Source organism: Saimiri boliviensis, chromosome X, assembly GCF_048565385.1.
Source record: "Saimiri boliviensis isolate mSaiBol1 chromosome X, mSaiBol1.pri, whole genome shotgun sequence".
NCBI classification, from domain to species: Eukaryota; Metazoa; Chordata; class Mammalia; order Primates; family Cebidae; genus Saimiri; species Saimiri boliviensis.
The window spans coordinates 128,788,171-128,814,127 of record NC_133470.1 but is presented as its reverse complement, the minus strand read 5'-3'; the positions used below and the strand labels follow the sequence as shown (position 1 = coordinate 128,814,127).

The following is a 25,957-nucleotide window of genomic DNA, read 5'->3' as shown; positions in this document are numbered from 1 at the left end:
AAAAGTGTGAAAGGGAAGCATACAATCCAATTCATAAAATATATAAAAACTAAACAGAAATTTCTGAAAAGAATTTTTTTAAAAACCTGAAGCAATAATCATTCATTGTGTATATAGAGCTGGAGTGGGAAATCTTTCTATTGATGGACAGTGATGCACAGATGAAATGTAAAAAAATCAATTTTTTTCCACTGACAACTTTATTTTAAAAAAATGACAAAAGCTCTGTCTGTATTTCTAGGCTAGGAGAAAAGAGGCGCTGGCGTGGCAACAGGGGCACAGGCCATTCACATTTTGGAGAGTTTTACTTGCTTGTGCCACTCACATTTTAGAGAGTTTTACTTGCTTGTGCCTGTGGAGTGCCCACTTGAGGTAGATGGAGTCCACTGTGCTAGGTATAAACAGGAAGAAACTTTTCTTAGACGTGGGCATATCTGAGACAGAAATAGAAGACATTCGACTCTTACATTAAAATATTAGGAAAAAATAGCGTAACATTGTATTCAATAAGTAAAATATATATAAATGTTAAAATAAACACACAATTATATATATATATATATTTTTAAGAGGGATTGACTGAATTTTACTTTTATTTATTTATTTATTTTTGACACAGAGTCTCTGTCGTCCAGGCTGGAGTACAGTGGTGCCATCTTTACTCATTGCAACCTCTGCCTCCTGGTCCCAAGCAACTCTCATGCCTTGGCCTCCAGAGTAGCTAGAATTACAAGGATGTCCGGCTAAATTTTGTATTCTTAGTAGAGACGAGGTTTCACCATGTTGGCCAGACTGGTCTTGAACTCCTTGCCTCAAGTGATTCGCCCGCTTTGGCCTCCCAAAGTACTGGGATCACAGGCCTGAGTCACTGTGCAGGCCTGCACGCCACTATATGTCTTAAATATAATGGTAGGAGTGGGATAATCATTCCTACATCCTTAATTTTAAATAAATTTGTATGGGTCAGTTAAATTTTTCCATGATTTAGATCTGACCTTTGGAGGTTACGTCGTTACATGAATTATTAATAATTACCCTGTAAACATGGCACATAATTCACAGATAAATAATTGGCATACATTATCTTATGGCTATTCTTCCCACAATGATTATTATTTGGGAGTATGATGTCCCTCAGTTGAAAATGTCTACTCCTGGACAGGCAGAACTCTGTGGAATACATATAACAATTTGGATATAATCAAGCAAATTTTAATCTTTCACTAGCTCACGGGCTGGGATGAAGAGAAGTATAGGAGGCAGGATATAGAATACATAATAATTAAGATTATAAATTCTGTGTCCAACTTATTTGAGTTGGAGTCTGAACTCTGCCACTACAACTTGAGTGACCTTGAGCAAGTCACTTAAACTCTTTGAGCTTTCTTTTTTTCTCATCAGTAAAGTGGAAATAACAAGAGTCCCTCCATCCCAAAGTTGACATTGAAAGGATAAAAATTAGTGCAAAACACCTAGCACAGTTCCCGGATGTTCTCTTCTAAGGGCTTAATAAAACTCACAGCTGCTGTTGCTGTTAACACCTTTTTGTGCTGGGTCATTCACTTGGGGTGGGGGGAGGGGGCGGGATGGGGGTGTTGTCTGGTGCCCCAGTTTGAGCAAGATCTCAGCTGTATTCTCAACTTTTAGCTTCTGTCACCTACAATGGTGCATCCCCATAGTTGCTGTCATTTCCTCTCCAGCCACCAGCAGTTGGTCAGTAATAAATCCGTAGTTTTAAAGCTTATCTGGGGAAAACAAGTAAAACAAAAACTTGGACAGCTCGCCCTCTAGTGTTAATTCTATGAATTGCCCCCAACAATTGCCCTGTTAGCTCACAGAAAAGCTGATAGCAAAAATCAATGGGGTTAAGTCTACATAGTTAGAACACCTGGTTTAACAAATGAATTTGTTAATCAAAAACACATAACCTAGTATAGGTTACATGCTTGCATATTTTCTCACGTGCTGTTTAGCCACGTTACCTAACAAGGATTTCCAATTTGGGGAAAAAAAATCCAGAATTAACAATTCTATATGTAGTTATATATCCTGTCTTCCAATAAAAAATTTTATATCGTCATTAGAGTCTAATTTTATTTCATTTAATTTTTTTTTTATTTTCTAAAATAATGTTATAATTGTTGATAATGACATCTTATCCTCTTATGGGGATTCATAAACTTTTCACAGGGTTTTGTTTTTACAACAGATAAATGTGGCAAGATTTGTTTTCCTGGTTGTACTGAGGAGGAAGTAGGAGACTTATCTATAAAGAGGCTAAATGAGTTTGCTTGGGACACCCAGGACACTTTTCAGGGGACTGCACTGATTTTTACTCCTAGGAATCTCCTCCTAGCAAAATAAATCGCATAGATACTGGCATGTTCCTTTATAGTCTTTATATACTCCTTCTTTGGAATTTTTATGTCAAACTTCCTAAACATACACTGGTTCTGCAGCTTGGAATGAAAATAATTAAAATAGAGATATGAGCTTTATAGAAGTGGCTTTCTTCACTGCATTATAATTGTTTTGGAGAACTCAGATATTAAACCACTTTGTTTCTTTGTTTTGAGATGGAGTCTCTCTGTGATGCCCAGACTGGAGTGCAGTGGCACAATCTCTGCTCGCTGCAAACTTCACCTCCCGGGTTCAAGTGATTCTCCTGCCTTGGCCTCCCAATTAGCTGAGACTGCAGGTGTATGCTACCATGACTGGCTAATTCTTGTAATTTTAGTAGAGGCAGGGTTTCGCCATATTGGCCAGGATGGTTTTGAATTCCTGACCTCAGCTGATCTACCTGCCTCGGCCTCCTATAGTACTGGGATTATAGGCGTGAGCCGCTGCAACCGGCCAATATTAAAGCATTTCTACTAACAAGAATAAATCAAGAGCAATAATTTTTTTGAGCCTTATTGAAATCTAAATCAAGGGAGTAGTGATGAGAATCTTAAAAAGCCACAATTGTTCTTTTAAATACTGAAATTGTTATCATAAATCTTGAATGAACAGAGAAAGGATAATATAGAAATAGGGAGTGTTTTCAAACGCAGGGATAAGAATATTTATAATCACACTCACTGATTGTGAAGCATGGGGCAGACACACATTCACTTATGCTTGGGTTTGTTCTGTAGCAAGCTTCAGTCCAACTGCTGAATTTCACTATTCAGGGGAAAAAGTGTCTCCCTTTTTTCAATGACTCCATTCACATTTGTGGATGGGCAGTGAGAGCCACTTAGCAAACCACCTGTGGGAGAAGCCAAACTATGCAGTCAATACTCTTCTCAGGAGTCATGCAAAAAGCGTGCTTAAATAGGTGCCACTGGAGTTGTGAACAATATAGGGCTGGATAGCTCTGTGGATTGAAGGCTTGTGCTGATAAGATCAAGTGCATCAGCTCCCTCTATTGGCTACTCAGTTCCACTGTGGCCCCAATTGAGCCATAGCCTGCACCTTTGTCAGCTGCATCACAGATGTATTCAGTATTTGCCCATATGTATGGAGAGTCTACATATCAGGGGTTCTGGAACTATGGCATGTGATTGCAGACTCCTCACGACAGAAATCTGAGTTGCGTTCATTACTTTTAATGGCACTTGGCAAATTGAGTTTTATGTGACATTTCATCTCTTCTTGCCCTTTTGTGACTTTGTGACACCTCTCAGTTCTTCCATGTTAACCTCAGTGTTCAATCCCCGGGTGTTGACTTGTCGCTTGACATTTCAGGCCTTTTACGTCAGTCTATGCTTCTTGGTTGCTTCCCTAGTCCCAAATGTAAAAATAAACATACTACATCATTTTCTAGCTCCTTTTGTCCCACTCGTGGATTAAGAATAGCAATCCATTAAAAATAAATCATGCCACCTTGTTGGAATCTAGTAGGGGTCTAATACTCTAATTTAAGTATAAGGCTACAATGTCTTAGCTCATGGAAACAGATTTCTACTGCTGAAAGTGTAGTGTGGGAAAATATTTGCTGGCACGTAGGCGTTCATAGATCCATGTTATCATACCTCTGGTCTATTTTATGGGGAAATTCCCTGAGATCTCTTGAAATATCTTATGTTGTAACCTTACGCTGCAAATACTAAGGGAAGAGAATAAAGGGGATAACATTTAGAAATTATTTTCCCCATTATTGTATTTCTGTTCTGTGGATATTGATTACCTTATAACTAAATACTCCCTCTCTGATAACTAAGGCAGGGGAACAGAAGAAAAGAGACCATAAATATATTAACTCAAATACATATTGCTCAAATGGCCCTTAAAGTGAAATGAATTATCAGCGTACTCTCAAGGTCTGCATGACAAAACTAATTGTAATGGCAATTAAGTGTCTTAAACTGTCATCGAGCATGCTTGCTGTGACTCTGTAGCAGATACATTGATTACCTTCAGTGCTTACCATGTCCCATCATTAATGGGCCAAACCAGACTGTTAACATTGTAAAGGTGTAGGATTATGCAACAGATCACTTAGAAGAGGTAACTAAAGAGATCTGGGGGCCAGGCGTGGTGGCTCACTCCTGTAATTCCAGTACTTTAGGAGGCTGAGGTGGGCAGATCACCTGAGGTCGGGAGCTGGAGATCAGCCTGACCAACATGGAGAAACCCCATCTCTACTAAAAATACAAAATTTGCCAGGCGTGGTGGCGCATGCCTGTAATCCCAGCTACTGGGGAGGATGAGTCAGGAGAATCGCTTAAACCCAGGAGGCGGAAGTTGCAGTGAGCCAAGATAGCACCATTGCACTCCAGCCTGGGCAACAAGAGCAAAATTCTGTCTCAAAAAAATAAATAAATAAATAAAATAAATAAAAGAGATTTGGGAAGCAAATTGAAATAGCATTTCAAATTTTTCTATCAAGTAGGTGATGATAGAGCTTGATGCTATTTTGCCAGGCTAAATTTGTTAATTCAAAAGTATTTGCTGTGCATCTTAGGATTAGGGAAAAAAACTGAAATATTAAGCATTTTTAAGAAATTATTCTCATGGGGTTTATTTCTATTAACCCGCTTTTGAAAAACAAGCTATGAGACAACATATATTTTCTAACAAATATTTTTATCATTCCATCTCAGTTGTATTAATGCACGTGAACAGTATCACAGATAATTTATAACAAGAGTAATATAAAATGCATTTTAAAATGATAAAACAATAAATATTCAAGTTGTATTTGATCCAGAGGTGTATCTCTAGTAATTTATCATGATCCAGAAAGTTCAGCTAATTGAAGTTTCCTTTTTCCCTTTTGAAAGCTTTGTAATGACAAATGACAGCTAAACAACCCAATAGCAAGAAGTGAATAAAAAGGATCCCCATGAGACAGCCACTGATCAGTGCATAATTTAGTCCAAACCACTATACATCCTTGGCTTTAACGGTGTGCAATGATCATCAGAATCCATAGTCATGAATCTGTTATCTCTGAATCCTCAAAAGAGTTTAGATGCCCCTCAGTATCAGTTTAAAGGGAGTTATTTATTTGTTCATAATGAATGCCTCACATACTATAAGAAGAGTTAAGGCAGTGTGTAATAACAGCCCACGTGCAGCAGGGCAGTGAAAACCAAAGTCAGAAAGAGAGATCAGAAACCAGAGTTCAAAATATTTCCTTGAGTCACAGACCCCTTTGAAAATCTGAAAAAAAGAGCTGTGGAAAATTTCCCCAGGGAAGTATGCCTATGTAAATAGGCACATTGTTTTGCCAACAACTTTGAAGCTTATAATACAAGAACCCTCCCCCTGGGTGTCCTTGAACCCTAGTTCAAGAACCCCTCATAAAGAGAAAGTGAAATCCTGAGGTAAGATAGTTATTACACTTGAACATCACATTTAGCTCTGAGCTTTCTGTCAACTGAGGTTAAAAGATTAAACATGCTGGGTTAGAGTTCTCAACGTCTAGAAAAGGAAGCAGATTCATTCACAAAATCATAAGTGAAACATATAATTTTAAAATGGCAATGTTTATACATTTTCTGAGATGATTGTTTTTAAACGGTAATCAAGAAATACGAAGGGACATAGCAAACATAATTTGATGAAATTATTTGAAAATAAGTGATTGGAAATAAAATAGCTATGCTAATTATATTGACCAGCATATGAGATTGACCACAGCCTTTTATTTTTAACTCTTCTGCAAAAGAAGGAATATACTGTACATGTCTTTCTTTAATGGTAGATTTACCTACCTAATATTATTTGATTAAAGCTGACAGTAATATAATATATTCCCATGAGCACTTAGCAGCCAAGCAGCAAGGGAGACCTAAGGGTATAAAGAGAAATCGACCTATGATTAAATATCTGCTATTAATAGGTCATATCATGGAAAACTGGCATGTATATAACAGCAAATAATCACTTTAGGTGCCTACTGCTTCCAACCAGAGCACTTATTTTCTCAAAGGCAAATAATAGCACAATTGTTATTGTCACAGTTATAGGCATAAGCAGTATAGGGTACAAGTTAAGAACACAATCTGTGGAATCAGAGATGGTTTTTCTACCACTTATTAGCTGTGAGACCTTGGGCAAAATCATTTAACTTCTTTTGTCTCAGTGTCTTCATTTGTAAAATAAGAAAAGCATTAATCTCAGGACCTCTTCTAGGCTGTGTAGAGGTCTCTTGGAAATATTTGTTTTGTGGGGCTCCTTCTATATAAACAATTTGAGTCTCCTAAAACCAATATGTCAGTGTCATTCTAGTAGTCCAATTTCATAGGCTCATGTGATGAAAATACTGCAAGGCAAGCAGAAGCTAACAACTTACCTGACCACTCTGCTGAAATTAGGACCTGGCCATGGTGCTGAGGGCAACCCTATAGGCATGAGTTCGGAGCTCCTTGAAGAATCTGGTTTACCCCGAGTGGAAAGTGGCTGCAGAAGATTGGAAGACACCCCAAAGGCAAAAGGCTGGAGCAGGGGCTGTGATTACTAAAGTCTAAGCATGATACAAGTCTAACTCATAGGGTCACTGGGAAGACTGAATGAAGTAAACTATGTAGAGCACTTGACTCAGGACATGTTGGTGATGATTACTGCTCATACTTTTATTGTCAATAATGCCCACTGTATCTTATACCTCTTCTGATTTTCTTTCAGTGGACGGCTGTATTGATTGGTCAGTGGATCTCAAGACATACATGGCTTTAGCAGGTGAACCAGTCCGAGTGAAATGTGCCCTTTTCTACAGTTATATTCGTACCAACTATAGCATGGCCCAGAGCACTGGGCTCAGGCTTATGTGGTACAAAAACAAAGGTGATTTGGAAGAGCCCATCATCTTTTCAGAGGTCAGGATGAGCAAAGAGGAAGATTCAATATGGTTTCACTCAGCTGAGGCACAAGACAGTGGATTCTACACTTGTGTTTTAAGGTAAGTGTTGTGTGAAAACATTGCCCAGTCACATGGCTGACAGTCTTTTGAATGGGGCTGGAATACATGTAGGTATGCCTCATGTTATATAATGGATGTTATTGAAAGGTTGCAGTACATGTGGAGCTTCAGTAAATTCCAGTTCTAATTTTCTATCAGAACTACATAGCAATTCTTACTAGATTTTCATAAAATAGGATTCCCATTTGCTGTCTGTGCTTATTTAATTTAAAATATTTGGTGACTCATTTCTTCCCTAACCCCACCCCTGCCCCAGGGTCTTCTATTAACAATTATTTTTGCATACAGCTAGTTGACTCAATTATCTTGCTATCTGGCCATGAAAATGATCTAAAATACCATTTTGGCCATGTTCTTGCCTTTCTTTTTGATGAAAATTAGTTTCAAATGCTTCTGGGATATTTCTTAGCAAATGTATTCCAGATGAAATCCTTTGTAGAATTTGCAATGTGAGTTTGGGTCCACTGTGTCTAAATATTCAACATGGAGCTCCGTAAATACACAGTCACCCTGAGTTTCTGGGGTACTATAATGGGAAAATATCACGGACACAATTCTTGCTTGCAAGAAGTTTACAGTAAAAAGCAATATGTTTTTTTTTTTTTTTTCCTTATGGATTCTACAATGTGTTCTCCCTTCCCCTTCCACCCCAGTGATAGAATCTAGGATCTAGTGTCTAGCATCTCAAATAGAGACTGGATTAGGTATTGAAGTAGGTAGCTGTGATGACCTTTAAATCACCTTTCAATTCTGCCATTTTGGGAGTCTCAGATCTTGCTCACCAGGGACCTGCACTCTACTATTTGATTTTAACTCCTTGGAAATTCAGACCTTTCCTATTTTTGTATCTTGTGACCTTTGATGCCAAAGCTATGTCACTTCCTCATCAAAAGCACTTGGAAGCCGCTGGCGAGGCCTCGTTATTCAAAAGGCTGGGAGAACAAGGTAGTATATAAATAGAGACCATTCTGGATGCTCTAAGAACCACTTTTGTGTATAGAGGTAGAAAACAGAGTGCCAGGGGAGCAAATGATGATTTTAGTCTCTGTTTGTGGTAGGCAAAATCTCTGGGATCTTGGCAGAACAGCAATCATTCTGATCATACCCTTAGTGATAAGCAATATTTTCTACTTGGACAGCTCTTGGCAAAATTGAAAAGCAGATGTAATTCAGCTTTAGTGACTGACACTATATTCCCTAGGGTGCCGCTGCTCTTTCCTTCCTTGTCTCCTCTCTGCTTGTCTCCTCTCCATCACCTACCCTTATTAAAAACCCACCAACCAAAAATATCTATCTTCTCCTCCCTCTACACCTATTGCTTTTTGCTTGTTGTTTTTACAAATTTAAAGTTTTATTTGAAGCATCAGTCCACTATGTACAGGTGCTAAGCTTACAATGAATTATTAAACAAATTATTGCTACTTCCCCAGGTCTGCTAATGTTCTCAGTCTTGTTTCCCTTCTCTGCTCTAACTCCATTCCCTTACTCCTAGCGATGTTAACAACTTAGTGTGTATCCCTACATGCATTTCCCCTACTGTTTTAATTATACAAATATATTGACATTAGTATTTTCTCCTCATTGTTTTGCAAAATGAAAGGAGAGTTATGGATTTCTCTGCATTTTCTTTGCTTAGTAAAAATATACAATATAAATCTCTCCAAGTCAATTGATAGGGAGCTTTTTTTCAACTTTTGTTTTAGGTTCAAGGTTATATGTGCAGGTTTGTTATATAGGTAAACTGCATGTCATGGGGGTTTGGTGTACAGATTATTTTGTCACCCAGGTAATAAGCATAGTACTGGATGGGTAGTTTTTTTATTCCCTCCCTCCTCCCACTCCCACCATCAAGAAGGCCACAGTGTCTGTTTTTTCCTTCTTTGTACCTATGTGTTCTCATTATTTAGCTCCCATTTATAAGTGAGAACATGCAATATTTGATTTTCTCTTCCTGCATTAGTTTGGTAAGGATAATGGCCATCCGTGTTGCTACAAAGGACATTCTTATTTACAGCTGCATAGTATTCCATGGGGTATATATAAGTACTGCATTTTCTTTATCCAGCCTACTGTCGATGGGCATTTAGGCTGATTCCATGTTTTTGCTATTGTGAATAGTGTTGCAATAAATATATATGTGCATGTGTATTTATGGTAGAATGATTTATATTCCTTTGGGTATATACCAAATAATGAGATTCCTGGGTCAAATGGTTAGTATATAATATTGTATGTTGCTTAATATTCTCTGACACAATCATTCAGTCAATCATTTTCCTATTGATGAGTATATACTTTGTCTTCAGTATTTTGTCCCTACAAAAGGTACTGTAATAAGAATCCACTATTGGGTTTTAAATAAACTTTAAGAAGTCTTCAATTTACATAATTACTGCAAATATAATACACAGTTTCTTTGCACTTTATATCCAACTTTCCCATTTTATTAACATCTCACATGACTATAGTACATTTGTTAACAATTAATGAACCAATAGTAGTATATTATTGTTAGCTAAAGTCCATGCATTCTTCACATTTCTTCAGTTTTTCCTTAATGCCCCTTTTTCTGTTTCAGTATCCCATCTCTGGTACCACATTGTATTTGGTTGTCATGTCTCCTTAAGCTCTTCTTGGCTATGTCAGTTTCTCAGACTTTCTTCATTTTTTATGACCTTGACAGTGTGAGGTGTACTGGTCAGATAATTTGTAGAATGGCCCTCAACTGGGATTTACCTGATATTTTTCTCATGGTTAGACAGGGATAATATGTTTTGAGGAGGAAGATTACAAAGGTAAAATACCATCCTCATCACATTGTATTAAGGGTATAAAGTATCAATATGACTGTTAACAATTGATGTTGACTTTGATCACTTGGCTTGAGGTGGTGTTTCTAACTTTTCACTGTAAAGTTATTTGTTATTCTTTTTTTCTTCCTTTCTATACTGTAGTTTTTGGAAGAAAGTTGTTATTCACAGTCCACACTTAAAAGGGAATATCTACATAAATTATTTCAAATTCTTCTGCATGGAAATTTATCTCTCCCTTTCCCCAATTATTTATATGTTGCATCATTTATTTCTATCAGTATGAATTCATGAATATTTATTTTAGACACTGGGTTCTAATGCAATTTTACTTAATTTTCTTGCTCAAATTCTTCTACCTTTGCCCACGGGAAGCTCTTTCAGTTGGCTCATTTGTCCTTTCGATATAACCCTTTCATCATGGAGTGGTGGTTGTATTTTTTTTTTTTTATTTTCATTTACTTACATTGTAGAAGGATGCTCCAGGTTTATCTTATATATTTTGTGCCCCAGTTCTAGAATTAGCCATTTTTCCAAGAAGTCCTATTTTTAATAGGTAATTACATCAGAAATCTAGGTTTGATTGCTGGGTATGCTCATTGCTACTGGGGTGTTGTTGCTTCTAAGTCCTCTCAGCTGACAGTCGATTTGCTTTTAAATAAAGCCACAGATTGTAAAGGAGCACTTTAGGGATAGTGGAACTGCCCAAGGTCCCTGAAGTCCTTTCCTGTGGGTGGCGCTCTCTTTCAAGTACATTTCAGATTGGCCTTGTTGATGTCTATTGTGGATACCATCTGAGTCAGAGGTTCTCAACTCACATCTATACCAATAGAAGAGAAAGGGATGGAATTCTACTAAGATTCAAACATAACTAGTGACTTTTAAATTTGTATGCAGCAGGCCTTAGGGAGCTATTGAGACTGATAGAAGTAGGTAGAACTGTTGGATATTATCCCTCACGTGTGCCTTAGTAAGGAAAAAATGTTTGGAAACCACTATTCTAACAGAATCAACCAGTTTTTTGTCAACTGGGTGCGGTGGCTCACCCCTGTAATCTCAGCACTTTGGGAGACTGAGGCAGGTGGATCACATGAGGCCAGGAGGTCAAGCCCAGCCTGTCCAACATGGCAAAACCCTGTCTCTACTAAAATTACAAAATTTATCCGGGGTGGTGGTGCACATCTGTAATCCCAGCTACTTGAGAGACAGAGACGTGAGAATTGCTTGAACCATGTGTTGGAGGTTGCAGTGAGCTGACATTACACTACCGTACTCCAGCCTGAATGACAGAGTGAGACTCCATCTCACACACAAAAAAAAATTAAATATAATTGAACATCTGTAGGAACCTAATATTTAGGGATAATCATGGCTGAGTGCAGAAAATCAGTTATAGGTTCAAAATTATTATGACCATTTACCTCTGCAATGAGGTAAACAGAACAAGGAGCTCCCTTATTAAATTGGAGCATAATCCAAATATTTTTGGTCTTTAGTAGTCAATGAAAGAAGAAGTGAGGTCCTCAAAATCTGAATGCCTCACCACATCTTTCTGAACAGTTCCTTAGTATGTATCTAACCAGGAGGCACAATTGCTTCAATTTCAAATGTGAATAATCAGGTCACATTTGAATGATTATTACTACAGCAAAACACCATCAGAAGAAAAGTTGAGGGTGTAGATACATTTGAAATGAGAAGTGTAGCATGTTGCTAATTTTTGAATCTGTATGGTGGGTACATGAAGATTCATCATATTGCCCTTTGTATTTTTTACTATGATTGAAATAGTCCATAGCAAAAAAAAATTAAAAAGAAATAAATGTAAGTATACAATAATTTTACCTGATTTTATTGTCACTTAAATAATTCGGTGGTCTATTCAAACCTTGGTACCATATATAAGCAAGTATTTTTATTTCAGTCAACAAACATTCATTGAATATATATTATGGGATTCCCTTTATGGTATATTGCAAGGAGATCTGTGTCTTTAGAAAGGAAAGTGATGCTCTAGTCTACATTAGACATTAACAAATGGTTTTTAGCATCTTCCACTCTCCTACCCTACTCCCCACCATGGTTACCAAGAGGTTTTCAAGGGCAGTGAACATATCTCCTAACTCAATTCCAACTTAACTATTGATCCTTGAAAAGTTTAGTATAATCAACTTGGTTACCTAGGTAGCAGTTTCCAGGAGAACAGGTAATTTCTTGTCAGAAAAATGAAAGCCTGGATTTTATAGAATTAACTGACCCCAGAAAAGATCAAGATAGTACAGCAGAGTCTTGGGAGAGCAGAAATTTCATTCTCAAAATGAAATGTAATTAGTTATTTTTCTACCTGTTTTTGGTTATAAGCAGGGATCTCTGGTTCCATTATTTTTCATGGCAATTTGATAATCTACTTGTTAATTAAATTATGTAGGTAACCTTTAAAATAGCAAATAAGTAACCATTTTACTTTATTTTCATTTCATAGGCATTAAATTAGATGTATTGTAATGTTTAGAAATATGTCCATACTGTTGTGCATTAGCTATGTAATTTCAACTTCATTCAGTTTGTTTACTGGAAGAAAGTTGTTTACAGTTTAGTGAGCAGGATTACCTGCTTTGTAAGAATTAATAGAATTATATTTGATAATCATAAAACAAGAATTGATCTCAAATAGTCACTGATGAGTTGGCTAATACTGGTGTTTATACATACTTTTAGTTTCATCCCTTGTATCATTACACAAACTTCAGTGACTTTGTTTTATGGCTATTTTGCTCAGAATCAAGGTTATAATCTAACACAGGGTTGCAAACTCAAAATCTTCAGAGGTCAAGAAGGTAATATAATGAATGTGGCAGGCCACCTGAAACATTTTGGAGTGTTGGAACTTGTAGAAATCCCCTCCATAATCTCATTTCACGCACTCTACTCTGTTGTCACTACCTCCTATTTTTCTAGCTCATTCTTTCTATGCCTTATCTCTAATAATCTATTGATTCCACCCAGACCTCCTTCTCATTGATCTCACATTTTTTCACTGTACCTTGTTCCCTTTCCATCTAGCATACTTTCAATTCAGTGGATCAGTCATTATAATCACTCCCATACATACCCTCTTGATTCTCTTGACCCTTTCTACCTTTATCGTACTCACTTGTAAAAACCACAACGTTTAAACCTAACTGTCCATCTATACTGTGCCTGCATCCTTGCAGCTAAACTTGGCTGACGAAAAATATATAATAATGTTGACTCATTTCACTTTAAATTCATTGTCATGGACCTCAATTAATACTACCTGGTAGTTTTATTTTATATTTTTAGACCATTCAGTCTCTCATCTGCCTAAATGATTATTTTACATCATCTCCACTCCTCAGATCTCCAATATCTTCCCCTCCCTTGATTCCTGTTTTGCAGAAAAAAAAAAGATTCAGTCAGGAGAGAACTGCCACTGTATCTGCCCACCTACTGGCATCTGTACCTACATATTCTGCCTTCCAGCCTATTACCACAGATGAACTGGCCTTGTTTCTATGTAAGGCCAATCACTATCCCTACAGTGACTTTTTTGGGGCAGGAGGGTCCCATAAATTTAAAAATTGAGGATCCCATAAATTTAAAAATTGAGAAATTTCACACAATTATTCAGATTTCAAAACATCAGAAAAATCTAGCAATGTCGGGCTTTGCTAGATTTGCTATCCCTATTTGCTTACCTAATAACATCACCTGAGCAATTCTCCTCTCTCTCTCCCAGATCATGGAATTTTCTATTTCTACTGGATCATTTCCATCAGCATACACACAGATCAATATTTATGGCCTCTAAAAAAATCCTCTCAACTCCACTTCCCTGACAGCCACTATCTCATTTCTTGCTCCCATTTGAAAAAAAAAAAAAAAAAACTACTTTAAATAAAGAATTATCTGGTGATGGTATCATGGCTGTTTACGTATGTCCAAGCCCTTCAAATTGTACCCATTAAATATGTGCAGTTCTTTGTATATCAATTATATCTCAATAAAACTATAAAAAGAAGTTGTCTATATTCAATTTTGAGTTCCTCTCTACTCATTCTCTAATAAACCCATTCAAATCAAAATTTTACCTTCACCACACTTCCAAACCTGCTCTTATCAAAGTCTCCAATGGCCACAACAATGCTAAATCCAATGGGCAGTCCAATTTTCAGTTCTCCTATTACCTGACCTATAATGTCATGTGGCACAGTTGATCACTCCCTTCTCTTTGATAATACCTTATTTCCAGAGAATAGTACTTTCTTGGCTTTCCTCATACTCTATCAGATATTCTTTCTCAAGTTCTCTTCCTGGCTCCTCATATTCTTTCTGACCTCTTAATGTTAGAGGACCCTAGGGATATAGGCCTGACATTGCTAGATTTTCTGATGTTTTGAAATCTGAATAATTGTGTGAAGTTTCTCAATCTTTAAATTATTGGGACCCTCCTTCCCAAAAAAGCCCATGCTCAGATTCAACCACTGAAATCAGTTCTCATACTCTAAGCTAATAGGTTCTGATTCTAACATTAACCTAGAGAGTGATGGTATAGTCATCTTAAAGTAGAGCTGTGCCAGGTTTTATCTGTATCAAAATGAAGCAGGAAAATCAACGCTCCAATGGCAAGACAGATGAAAGGAAACCCACTACTCTCCGTAGAGTACATTTGAACATTCAGTAGTAGGGTCATATGGTGCCCGTTTATGTTGCAACTGGCTCAATTCCAGCTTAATCCCTGTGTGGCTACTGGAGTCTCCAAAAAAATTCATTGATCAGTATAGGGGTCCTTATTGCTAGCTACAGTGTACTGAAATGGGTATTGTATCAAGAGGATTCTATTGTTATAAAGTGATGCTTCTCCTCCACCTTCCTTTCTGTCAAAGATGAAACAACGACTGTATAAAAGAACAGAGGACTGAAGATGTGCAGTAACTCTAGTCCCAGGTATGAAAAGTAACTTCTGTGAAAATATCCGTTCAATACTTATTGGGACTAATATTGTGCCTATCCCTATGGTGGACCCAAGAGAAAATTAAGACACAGCATCTGCCTTTAAGACGTTACTAAAGGAGGAATTACTAAGAGTTACTGAACTAGCTAAGACTCTTCTACAGCTAACACTGTGGTGCAATCTTCTACATTACTATTAACACTGCTACTGTGTCCTATTAAGAGTATGGTCTCTGGAGCTGGACTGTTTGGAGTCAAATCCCAGTTTTATTACTTACTTACTAATTGTGTGACCTTGAGCAATTTATATGACTACTCAGGTTCAACTTGAGGACTCACAGTTTGCAAACTCTGAACTACTGGTTCTGACTCCAGCATTAACCTAGAAAGTGATAGTATATTATGACTGTGTGACCTGGGCCTCGCTTTTCCTCGTATGGAAAATAAAGACTCATCTGTTTATTCAATGTAAAATATTTTGAACACTTGCTTTAGGTGTTGAATAAATGCATTGAATGAGAGATTAAAGTCATGGAGCTTCTATTCTAGAGTTGGAAAAACACAAATAACAAATGCAATCACAAGACTACACTGTGTAATCATAATTCTGCACTGGTGAGAATGAAGAAGGGTCATGTTAGAGGAGTAAATGAGAGGCCACTTTCAGTTAGGTGATCAAGAAGGGCTCCACAGAGAAAGTGACATATAAACTGAGACCTGAATGATAAGAAGGAGCCAGCCTTGTGAAAATCTTGGGGCAGAGTATGCCAGTCAAAGTGAATAGCAAGTGCAAAGGTCATGAAATGGGGATAGGCTTGTTATATTCAAGAAAGCTAAAGAAAGGGCCAGGTGTGGTGGATTATGCTTGTAATCCCAGCACTTTGGGAGGCTGAGATGGGCAGATCACCTGAGGTCAGGAAGTTCAAGATCAACCTGGCCAATGTGGTGAAACCCCCTTCTCTACTGAAAGTACAAAAATTAGCCAGGTGTGGTGGCACACACCTATAATCCCAGCTACTTGGGAGGCTGAGGCAAGAGAATTGCTGGAACCCAGGAGGCCGAGGTTGCAGTGAGCCAAGATCATGCCACTGCACTCCAGCCCAGGTGACAGAATGAGACAGGAAGGAAGGGAGGGAGGGAGGGAAGGAAGGAGGGAAAGGAAGGGAGAGAGGGAGAGGAAGGAAGGAAAGAAAGAGTAGTTTGCTTGGAGCCTGGTGAGCTGGGGAATAATGCTATTAGATAAGGCTGGAAAAGCAGGCAGAGGACGGATGCTGTTGCATATTGTGGACCAGAATAAAAAGTTGATTTTTTTTTTATTAGTAATCAGATATAAAATGAGTTTCTTTTTCTTTTTTTTTTTTTTTTTTTTGTAAACTGGAGAGTAACATGATCTGATTTCCATTTAAAAAATGATTACTTTGGTTGAGAATGGACTACAGGGGAACAAGTAAGAAGACTAAGTTGAGAAGCAATTGTATCAGTTGAGGAAAGATGTGATGGTAGCTTGGATTGGGGTGGTAGCTATGAAAATAGGGAGATGTGAATGAATCCCAGATATGTATTGAAGGATGAGCTGACAGGACATACTGATGTCCTGGATGTGAGACAGCTGAATAAAGAATGAGTCCTGTTGCTTTTGACTTAAGCAACTAGGTGAATCATGGTGCTGTTAACTGAAAGAGAAGGCTAGAAGATGAACAAAGATCCCAGTACCTACCTCAGAGAATGGTGATGAGCACTTAGCCCCAATACTGACATAGAGTAAGCACTCTATGCATTATCTCTTATTTCTAATTTTGCTACCACCACCACTGCTACTACTAGCTATGATTTTTTAGCTTTTATTAAATGAAAGCATTGTGCTAATCCTTAGATAACTCACAAGGTAGGCCATATCATTGAAGATGATAAAACTGATACAGTAAAGAACTTGCACAAGGATACATGGCTAATAAATGATGGAGCTGGAATTTGGACAGGTCTGACTCCAGAGCTGATACACATAATCAGTTTTCTCTACTGTCTTCTCAATTATTATCTATTTTCACTATTCCTTTTGGTAATTTGCATTTATATATCACAACATATGAAATATGGTTATTTATATTAATTATTGCCTATAAAAAGTTCTGTGCTTCTGTTTTTAGTTTCATCAGTGAATATTATTGTCTGGTGGTGAGGATAGAATTTTATTGATTAAATATGGATAACAGAAGGCAGTGAAATAGAGATTCTAAGTTCATGAAAAGTGAAGATCAAGTTAAAGCAAGAATTTTCAGAGAAGCAGACTACTTGTCTTACCAAGTTTAAAATCCTTTGGGATCACTTTTCAGTTTGCAAACATTATAAAAAAAGTGCTTAAAAATTGTTTTCTACCAAAGAATAGAGATGAATTTTGAAGCATATATATCCTTAACCAGCTCTTTCGTCTTTTTACTCTTTCAAAACCTCTAATATATGACTCATGATTAATCAATTAGAGAAACATATACATCAGTATATGACAAAGTGCTAGAATGAATATAATCAGGTGTCATAAATGTATGGTTATCCTTTTCAAAAACTCATTGCATGACACTATTTCCCACCATTCACCTTAAAGTTGAAAATGTTCACAGTGGAACACAAATGAGATCTCATTCCTTCCTAAATACAGTTTTGTTTTGTTTTTGTATGTTTTTAATACAAGTGATGTTTTCCAGCCAATACTGTTTTAGCTCTCAGGTATTTATTATTCATTAAACAAATATTTATTGTGTTCCTCCTGTATACAGGGTACTAAAAAAAGCAAAAGTGAATGATAGGCCTCCTTACTTTTAACAAATTAAAAGGGGAATTAGGACATGTATACAAATCATAATCAAACAAGCATAACTCTCATGTGGTTCATCATTAAATTGTATCCTAGGCAACATAGTCTAGTAACTAAACACATTTTTTTTAATGTCTGAGGAGAGATTTACTGTAGTCCCTTGAAAAATATCAAAGATAAGCCCATTTGTAACCTGCAGCAACAAAACTCATCATTTCACATTACTATCACTCTTAGTATCTCTTGTATGTTTCAGATGCCCAGAAACTTCTCTCATTGCTCCTCTCATTACCTGCTAAAAAACTCTTCCTGGAATGCATCCCCTACAAGTTTCTTCTCTTTTTTCTCTTTCTCATCCTCTAACACTTTTTTCTATGCAAGCAGCTCTTTTTGCCCTCTCCAGTGTAATTTAATTAAACTAGCAGTGCTTCTTGCAATTCTTCAGCTCTTTCTGCCTGTTACTCCTATTCTGCCACAGTGAAATCCCAGGAACTAATCTGCCATACGAAGTATCTCTGTAAAAGTTGTTGCATTTTAAAAAGACCAATGCAGTAAAAAAGAGAATTATGTTTAGAAGGTAAGAAGAAGGGAAAAGCTGCAAACACTAAGTTGATGGCTTTTATTCCGTCATAAATGAGGGAAAGTGATAAGTGCTATAGGAAAGATAAAGTAATAGTACAATAAAAAGTAGGTAAAATGGCTTTTGTCTTATAGAATCAGGCTTGAGACAGCTCTTGAGGATCTAAACAGGTGATGATAGTAGAGGTCTTCCTAGGCAGATAAAACACAAAGTTCCAGGGCAAGGAGGTAGTAAAACATGGGCCATGCAGAGGGAAAAACAGGGAAGTCAATTTGTTTGGAACCTGGATTTATCAAGGCATTTCTTCTGAGTATGAGCCTAACAATAACCCTCACCTTATGAAGGTTTCAGATGTTTTTGAAACATGAGATTTTAGACATTGACCAGTTCTTAGAAAAGAAGCTGAAAGACTCAACTAATGAACATCTTAACTTACAGTCAAGTAATAAGGCATGTTTTTAGCAGGTGATGTTTCCACAGAGAAAATGTGTATTTAAAGGAGGGAAATTCCCTTCTATGACCCTACCCGCATTAAAGGAAGGCAGTGCTGCTGACTAAAGCATTGTTAATCTTAGCATGTACTCCAACCAGTTTTCTCACAAGTGGTGATGAATTCACATGGAATCATCCTCACTCTCACTACAGTGAAAAGTGATATATCTTGGAAAGATGGCTCATTAATATTTGTTGGGTACAGTCTGTATCTACTGCTATGAGGCAGAGAACAACTAAGTCAGAGGGGTAATGTATATTTCCACCTTGGGTCCTTGATCACATTCATGCAAGACCCAGGACAATATTAATCTACTCACTCATTTCCAGACCAGATCTCACTCTTTAACAGTAAGGCAATATACACTTACCTGAGTATAGAGATACAGTATATACATTTTTAGTTTTTCAGTCCTGTTACCCTGACCCCTGCCAGTGCTTCCCCTTAACTTCCTACAATAGCCGGGCTTGGTGGCTCAAGCCTGTAATCCCAGCACTTTGGGAGGCTGAGGCGGGTGGATCACGAGGTCAAGAGATCAAGACCATCCTGGTCAACATGGTGAAACCCCGTCTCTACTAAAAATATAAAAAAAATTAGCTGGGCATGGTGGCACATACCTGTAATCCCAGCTACTCAGGAGGCTGAGGCAGGAGAATTGCCTGAACCCAGGGGGCAGAGGTTGCAGTGAGCCGAGATCGCGCCATTGCACTCCAGCCTGGGTAACAAGAGCGAAACTCAGTCTCAAAAAAAAAAAAAAAAAAAAAAAAATTCCTACAATAAGAGGTTTTACCATGATTCATATTATTATTCTCTTTTACTGTTGAGCAAGAGATCAAGAGATCTCTCTCTCTCTCTCTCTTCCTTGTTTGCCCCTTAAGCACCATGCACACTATCCACACACAGAGCAGGCTTTCCATACATGTTGGTTGTTGACTTATTGGCTGAAACCCTCAGATCAGTAAGGTTTGGAAATTTTAAATTTGCTCACATGAATCATTTTTAAATATATTGTTTTACTAATAGAAATAGATGACAGGAAGGCAATTTTATGGGGTGACGGTGCAAATACTATTGAGAATGCCAGTATTTTACAGCAGGGTACAAAGTCACAGAAAATTCTGATTCTTAAGGCATTTAGGGAAGCTTCTATATTAGGTAATGTCACCATACACACACACTCTGCTCAACTTTTGACTTTGATCCCACATGACATGAAACAAAGTTAAAAAAAAAAAAAAAAAACACTGCTGTTTCAAAATAAAATAAAGTTTAATTTTACTTTCCATTATTTTAGAGACAGATGTAGCCAAGTTTGACTTCCTGGCATGTGGATGGGTGATCAGAAAAAAATAGGTCAATGAAGGCTTCCCTGGTTTTTACCTTTCACCACTTTGCTTATTGTTATCTCAAATGGCAAGCCTAGAAAGGACCATTACAGCTTTTCTAAAGGTAAAACTCACTGTTTTGACCAAGGCATTGTTCCCCATGAAATGTTCATCCCATTCTCTCACCCATCAGAGCAGGGCCTTTCTCCCAATAGCATTGTTTTTAAAGCTGTCTTCCTTTGTAACTGCCGGTTTCACTAAGCATGCTTGCCCAAGGGCTCAAAGGTCAGGTCAGATTGCTTCTGCTGGGTTTGTAGAGGATATTCAATAATGGAAGTAGAATTAATTTTACTGTATTAAAACCTTTCCTCTGGACTTACAGAGAAAAAAACTTTTAACAGGTATAACACAGGAAATCACGAAAATGTTAATATCGTTCTATAATCCTACCAAATATAAAACCCAAATCCAAGCAAACTGACTCAATGTTTTAGTGGAAAAAAAATTATAAAAACAAGTCTGTAGGACCAGAGAGATATGTGTCTCTTCCTCTTACTGGAATTATTCACCTTCCTTTCTAGTGCCCCCTCCTAGGGTCCTACTGCTCTCCCCTTTGATTTTCTGTTGGTCCCTATCCCAAATGTGTTTTTTTATGCAGCTTGATGATCCTTTCTGCCCCCTCCTCCAGTTTCCACCCCATCACTGAAGTTATTCCTAAAGGCACCACCATTTCACCTCCACCCCAACCTTCTGTCCTTACTAAACCTCAGGTGCTTTGTCTACACAGAGGCACGAAACCCCTTGGGTTCCCACCCCTTCACCACATAGTGTTGGCTCTCCTTCTACCTTCTGTTCCAGAGTAACAAGTGACCTTTCCAAACCAATCCACTCAGTAAATTAACTTCTTTTTATTACTTTGTATTTCTGTGAACATTTAATTATTTTACTTTCACAAAACACAAGTACATAAAGAAGTAAAGGCCCTCTGTCTCGTGCCTCACTCTATCTCACTCCACCCTATATCCTAACACCCCGCTGCCTACCATCATTTGACCCCTGAGCCCACGCTACCTATGTAACATATAACAGTTTTGCCCTCTAGTGGACATCTGGCGATATCTGGAGAGATTTTTCATTGTCACAATTTGGGTGGGGTGGGAAGATAGGCACTACCGGCATCTAGTGAGTTGAGGCTAGGGATTTTGCTAAACATCCTACAATGCACAGGATGGCCCCAAGAAATAAAAACGTATATGGCCCCAAATGTCAAGAGTGACGATGGTGGGCAACCCTGCCTTAGAAGGATATAAACAAGCCCAAAAACATTTGACAAGTACAATCTCTTTAATAACTAGTTAGGGAACTGGCCCTAAATCCTGAATGATTATCATAGACTCAACAGGAAACAACCTAATGTCACATCTTGCTGCTGCAGAAATGTCCCAGGGCCATGACAGCTTCTTAAGTCACTAGGTCCACAGGCCCCAGTTGGTGTCCAAGGCTCCTCCATATGTGTCTCAGTCTGGTCCAGGTCTAGATCCTCTCCATCCTTCCACCTGTGAGCTAAAACATACATGTACCCTCCATCAACACAAATCAAAGGGATAGAAGGAGACCAACCTGTCACCCCCTTTTGACCCACCCATTCCTATCCTCCTCTACCTCACCTCCTCCTTCTAGAAGTTGATTTCCCGTTGGGATATGTTTCTGTTCTGTTTCACATTTCTAAATTCACTAAGAGCTTTGTAGCCAGATTTCCCTCCTACATTTATCATGGTGGTGGGTTGAGAGAGAGACTCCCTCAGGATGATGGTGCCATGCTTTGGCCCATGGTCTAAACCATAAAACCCTGTAAGCACTATCAGTTGCTAACTCACCTCCTTGGCAGTGGCAGGAGTTCCCTGTTCAAATCTGACTGTCCCTCGTTCTGCTCACTGGGGACTGGAGAGGATTCTCCTGTCATGAGGGATATAGAGTCACAGTAGTCCTCGTCTGGAGCTGGTGCTGGCATCCTCCATATGTAGCCCTGAGGGATTCCCTCAGGAGTGCCAAAGTGTTCCCATGTTGATTTGAGTCAAGCATAAACCTGGGGTTAGCCCAAGGCCTGTTTTGATTGTCATGATGTAACTCACTCAGAACATGAATGAACTTTCTATCCAGTTTATTTCTAGAGACTCCTGGAATGTAGGAATCTCCACTACTCACCATTCCCTGATGCAACTCCCCAGCCAGTGCCAACATATTATTTGGTGGTCTCTTATTTGAATCTGCTCTCCTGGCACCAATTTCTGATATAAAAATAAACTGAAGGGGAGGGGCCAAGATGACCTAACAGGAACAGCTCTGATCTGCAGCTCCCAGGGAGACTAATGCAGAAAGTGGGTGATTTCTGCTTTTCAAACTGAGGTACCCAGTTCATCTCGTTGGAACTGGTTAGGCAGTGGGTCCAGCCCATGGCAGGTGAGCAGAAGCAGGGTGGGGCATCACTTCACCCAGGAAGTGCAAGAAGCCAGGGATCTCCCTCCCAGAGCCAAGGGAAGCCATGAGGGACAGTGCCACCTAGCCAGGTTACTATGCTTTTCCAACAGTTTTTGTAATCTGCAGATCAGGATATTCTCTTGTGTATATTTACCACCAGGGCCCTGGGTTTCAAGTATAAAATTGGGCAGCTGTTTGGGCAGACACTGAACTAGCTGCAGGAATTTTTCATACCCCAGTGGTGCCCAGAGCCCCAGCAAGACAAAACCACTCACTCCCCTGGAAAGGTGGCTGAAGCCAAGGAGCCAAGTGGTCTTGCTCAGTGGTTCTCACTCCCACGGAGTTGAGCAAGCTAAGAAGCACTGGCTTGAAATTCTTGCTGCCAACATAGCAGTCTGAAGTTGACCTGGGATGATCAAGCTGGTGCAGGGAAGGGGATCCACCATTACTGAAGCTTTAGCAGGCAGTTTTCCCCTGACAGTGCTAAGGAAGCTGGGAGGTGTGGACTAAGCAAATTCACCACAGCGTGGCAAAGCAGCTTTTGCCAGGCTGCTTCTCTAGATTCCTCCTCACTGGGCAGGGCATCTCTGAAGAAAAGGTAACAACCTCAGTCAGGGACTTGCAGACAAAACCCCCATCTCTCTGGGATACAACACCTGAGGGAAGGGGTGGCAGTGGGTGCAGGTGCAGCTTCAGCAGACTTAATCACTACTGCCTGCCGGCTCTGAAGGGAGCAGCTGATCCTGACAAAAGGAACTCTCCCAGCACAGTGCAGCAGCTCTACTAAGAGACAGACAGACTCCTCAAGTGGGTCCCCGACTCCCATGCCTCCTGACTGGGAGAAACCTCCCAACAGGGATTGACAGACACCTCATACAGCAGAGCTCCAGCTGACATCAGGCTGGTGCCCCTCTGGGACAAAGCTTCGAGAGGAAGAAGCAGGCAACACTTTTTGCTGTTGTACTCCCTCCACTGGGGATACCCAGGTGAAAAGGGTCTGGAGTGGACCTCCAGCAAACTGCAGCAGACCTGCAGAGGAGGGACCTGACTGTTTGAGGAAAAACTAACAAAGAGAAAGCAATGAGATCACCATCAACATAAAGGACCCCCACACAAAAACCCCATCCAAAGGTCATCAATCTCAAATATCAAAGGTAGATAAATCCATGAAGATGAGGAAAAATCAGCACAAAAACTCTGAAAATTCCAAAAATTAGAATGCCTTTTCTCATCCAAACGATCACAACTCCTCTCTAGCAAGGGCACAAAACTGGACAGAGAATGAGACTGACAAATTGGCAGAAGTAGGCTTCTGACTTCAAACACTACCTGACTTCAAACTGTACTTCAAGGCTACAGTAATCAAAGCAGCACGGTACTCATACCAAAACAGATATATAGACCAATAGAACAGAACAGAGACCTCAGAAATAACACCACACATCTACAACCATCTGATCTTCAACAAACCTGACAAAAACAAGCAATGGAGAAAGGATTTTCTATGTAATAAATGGTGCTGGGAAAACTGGCTAGCCATATGCAGAAAATTGAAACTGGACCTCTTCCTTACATTTTATACAAAAATTAACTCAAGATGGATTAAAGACTTAAATGTAAAACCCCAAAATATAAAAACCTGAGAAGAAAACCTAGCCAATACCATTCAGGACAAAGACTTCATGACTAAAACACCAAAAGCAATTATAACAAAAGCCAAAACTGACAAATAGGATCTAATCAAACTAAAGAGCTTCTGCACAGCAAAACAAAGTATGATAAGAGTGAACATCCAACTTACAGTATGTGAAAAAATTTTTGCAGCCTATCCACCTGACAAAAGTCTAATATCCAGAATCTATAAGGAGCTTAAACAAATTTGCAAGAAAAAAACAACTGCATCAGAAAGTGGGCAAAGGACATGAACAGATACTTCTTAAAAGAAGACATTCATGTGGCCAACAAACCTATGAAAAAAAGCTCATCATCACTGGTCATTAGAGAAATGCAAATCAAAACTACAGTGAGATAGCATCTCATGACAGTTAGAATGGCTACTATGAAAAAGTCAGGAAACAACAGATGCTGGAGAGGATGTGGAGAAATGGGACTGCTTTCACACTGTTGGTGGGAGTGTAAATTAGTTCAACCATTGTGGAAGACAGTATGGCAATTCCTCAGGGATCTAGAACCAGAAATACCATTTGACGCAGCAATCCCATTACTGGGTATATTCCAAAAGGATTATAAATCATTCTACTATAAAGACACATGCACACGTATGTTTACTGCAGCACTATTTACAATAGCAAAGACTTGGAACCATCCCAAATGCCTATCAATGATAGACTGGATAAAGAAAATGCAGCACATAGACACCATGGAATACTATGCAGCCATAAAAATGGATGAATTCATGTCCTTTGCAAGGACATGGATGAAGCTGGAAACCATCATTCTCAGCAGACTAACATAGGAACAGAAAACCAAACACCACATGTTCTCACTCATAAGTGGGAGTTGAACAATGAGAACACATGGACACAGGGAGGAGAATATCACGTACCAGGGCCTGTCTGCTGGTGGCGGGGGAGGAGAGGTAGAGCATTAGGACAAATACCTAGTGCATGGAGAGCTTAAAAGCTAGAAGATGGGTTGATGGGTGCAGCAAACCACCATGGCACATGTATACTTATGTAACAAACCTGCACGTTTTGCAAATGTATCCCAGAACTTAAAGTAAAAAAAAAAAAAAAGAAAAAAATGTTTACCACTCAAGTTAGCTGAAGAAAGGATCTGTGTAAAGGGGATTTTCATGTAGCACAACTGTGGGAAGTGAAAAGTGGTTTGCTGCTGCTTTCTCCATCTCTCTGGAGCCACAGGACGACTTTTCTGTGCCTGTCTGCTCCCTGGAATCACATACCAGTGATTCCCATAGACACTTGCCTCTGGAAAGCACCCAGTTCTATTCTCCCACAGCCAGGGCCAGGCCTCAGCAGTGGCCTCAGCATCCATGGCTCTGATCCTGGCCCCAACTCCAAGTGACTGACTGCTACATTGTCCAACACCATGGA

The 25,957-nt window shown here is 38.9% G+C and overlaps 1 protein-coding gene across 1 annotated transcript in view; it reads left to right on the top strand.

Annotated features, from left to right (window-relative positions):
* The window catches only part of IL1RAPL2 (interleukin 1 receptor accessory protein like 2), a 1,129,803-nt gene that overhangs the window by 556,040 nt on the left and 547,806 nt on the right, over positions 1–25,957 (top strand). Inside the window, exon 3 of the mRNA XM_003935894.2 lies at positions 7,117–7,390. Coding sequence (XP_003935943.1) covers positions 7,117–7,390 — 274 coding nt within the window. The remainder of the gene's footprint in view (positions 1–7,116; positions 7,391–25,957) is intronic.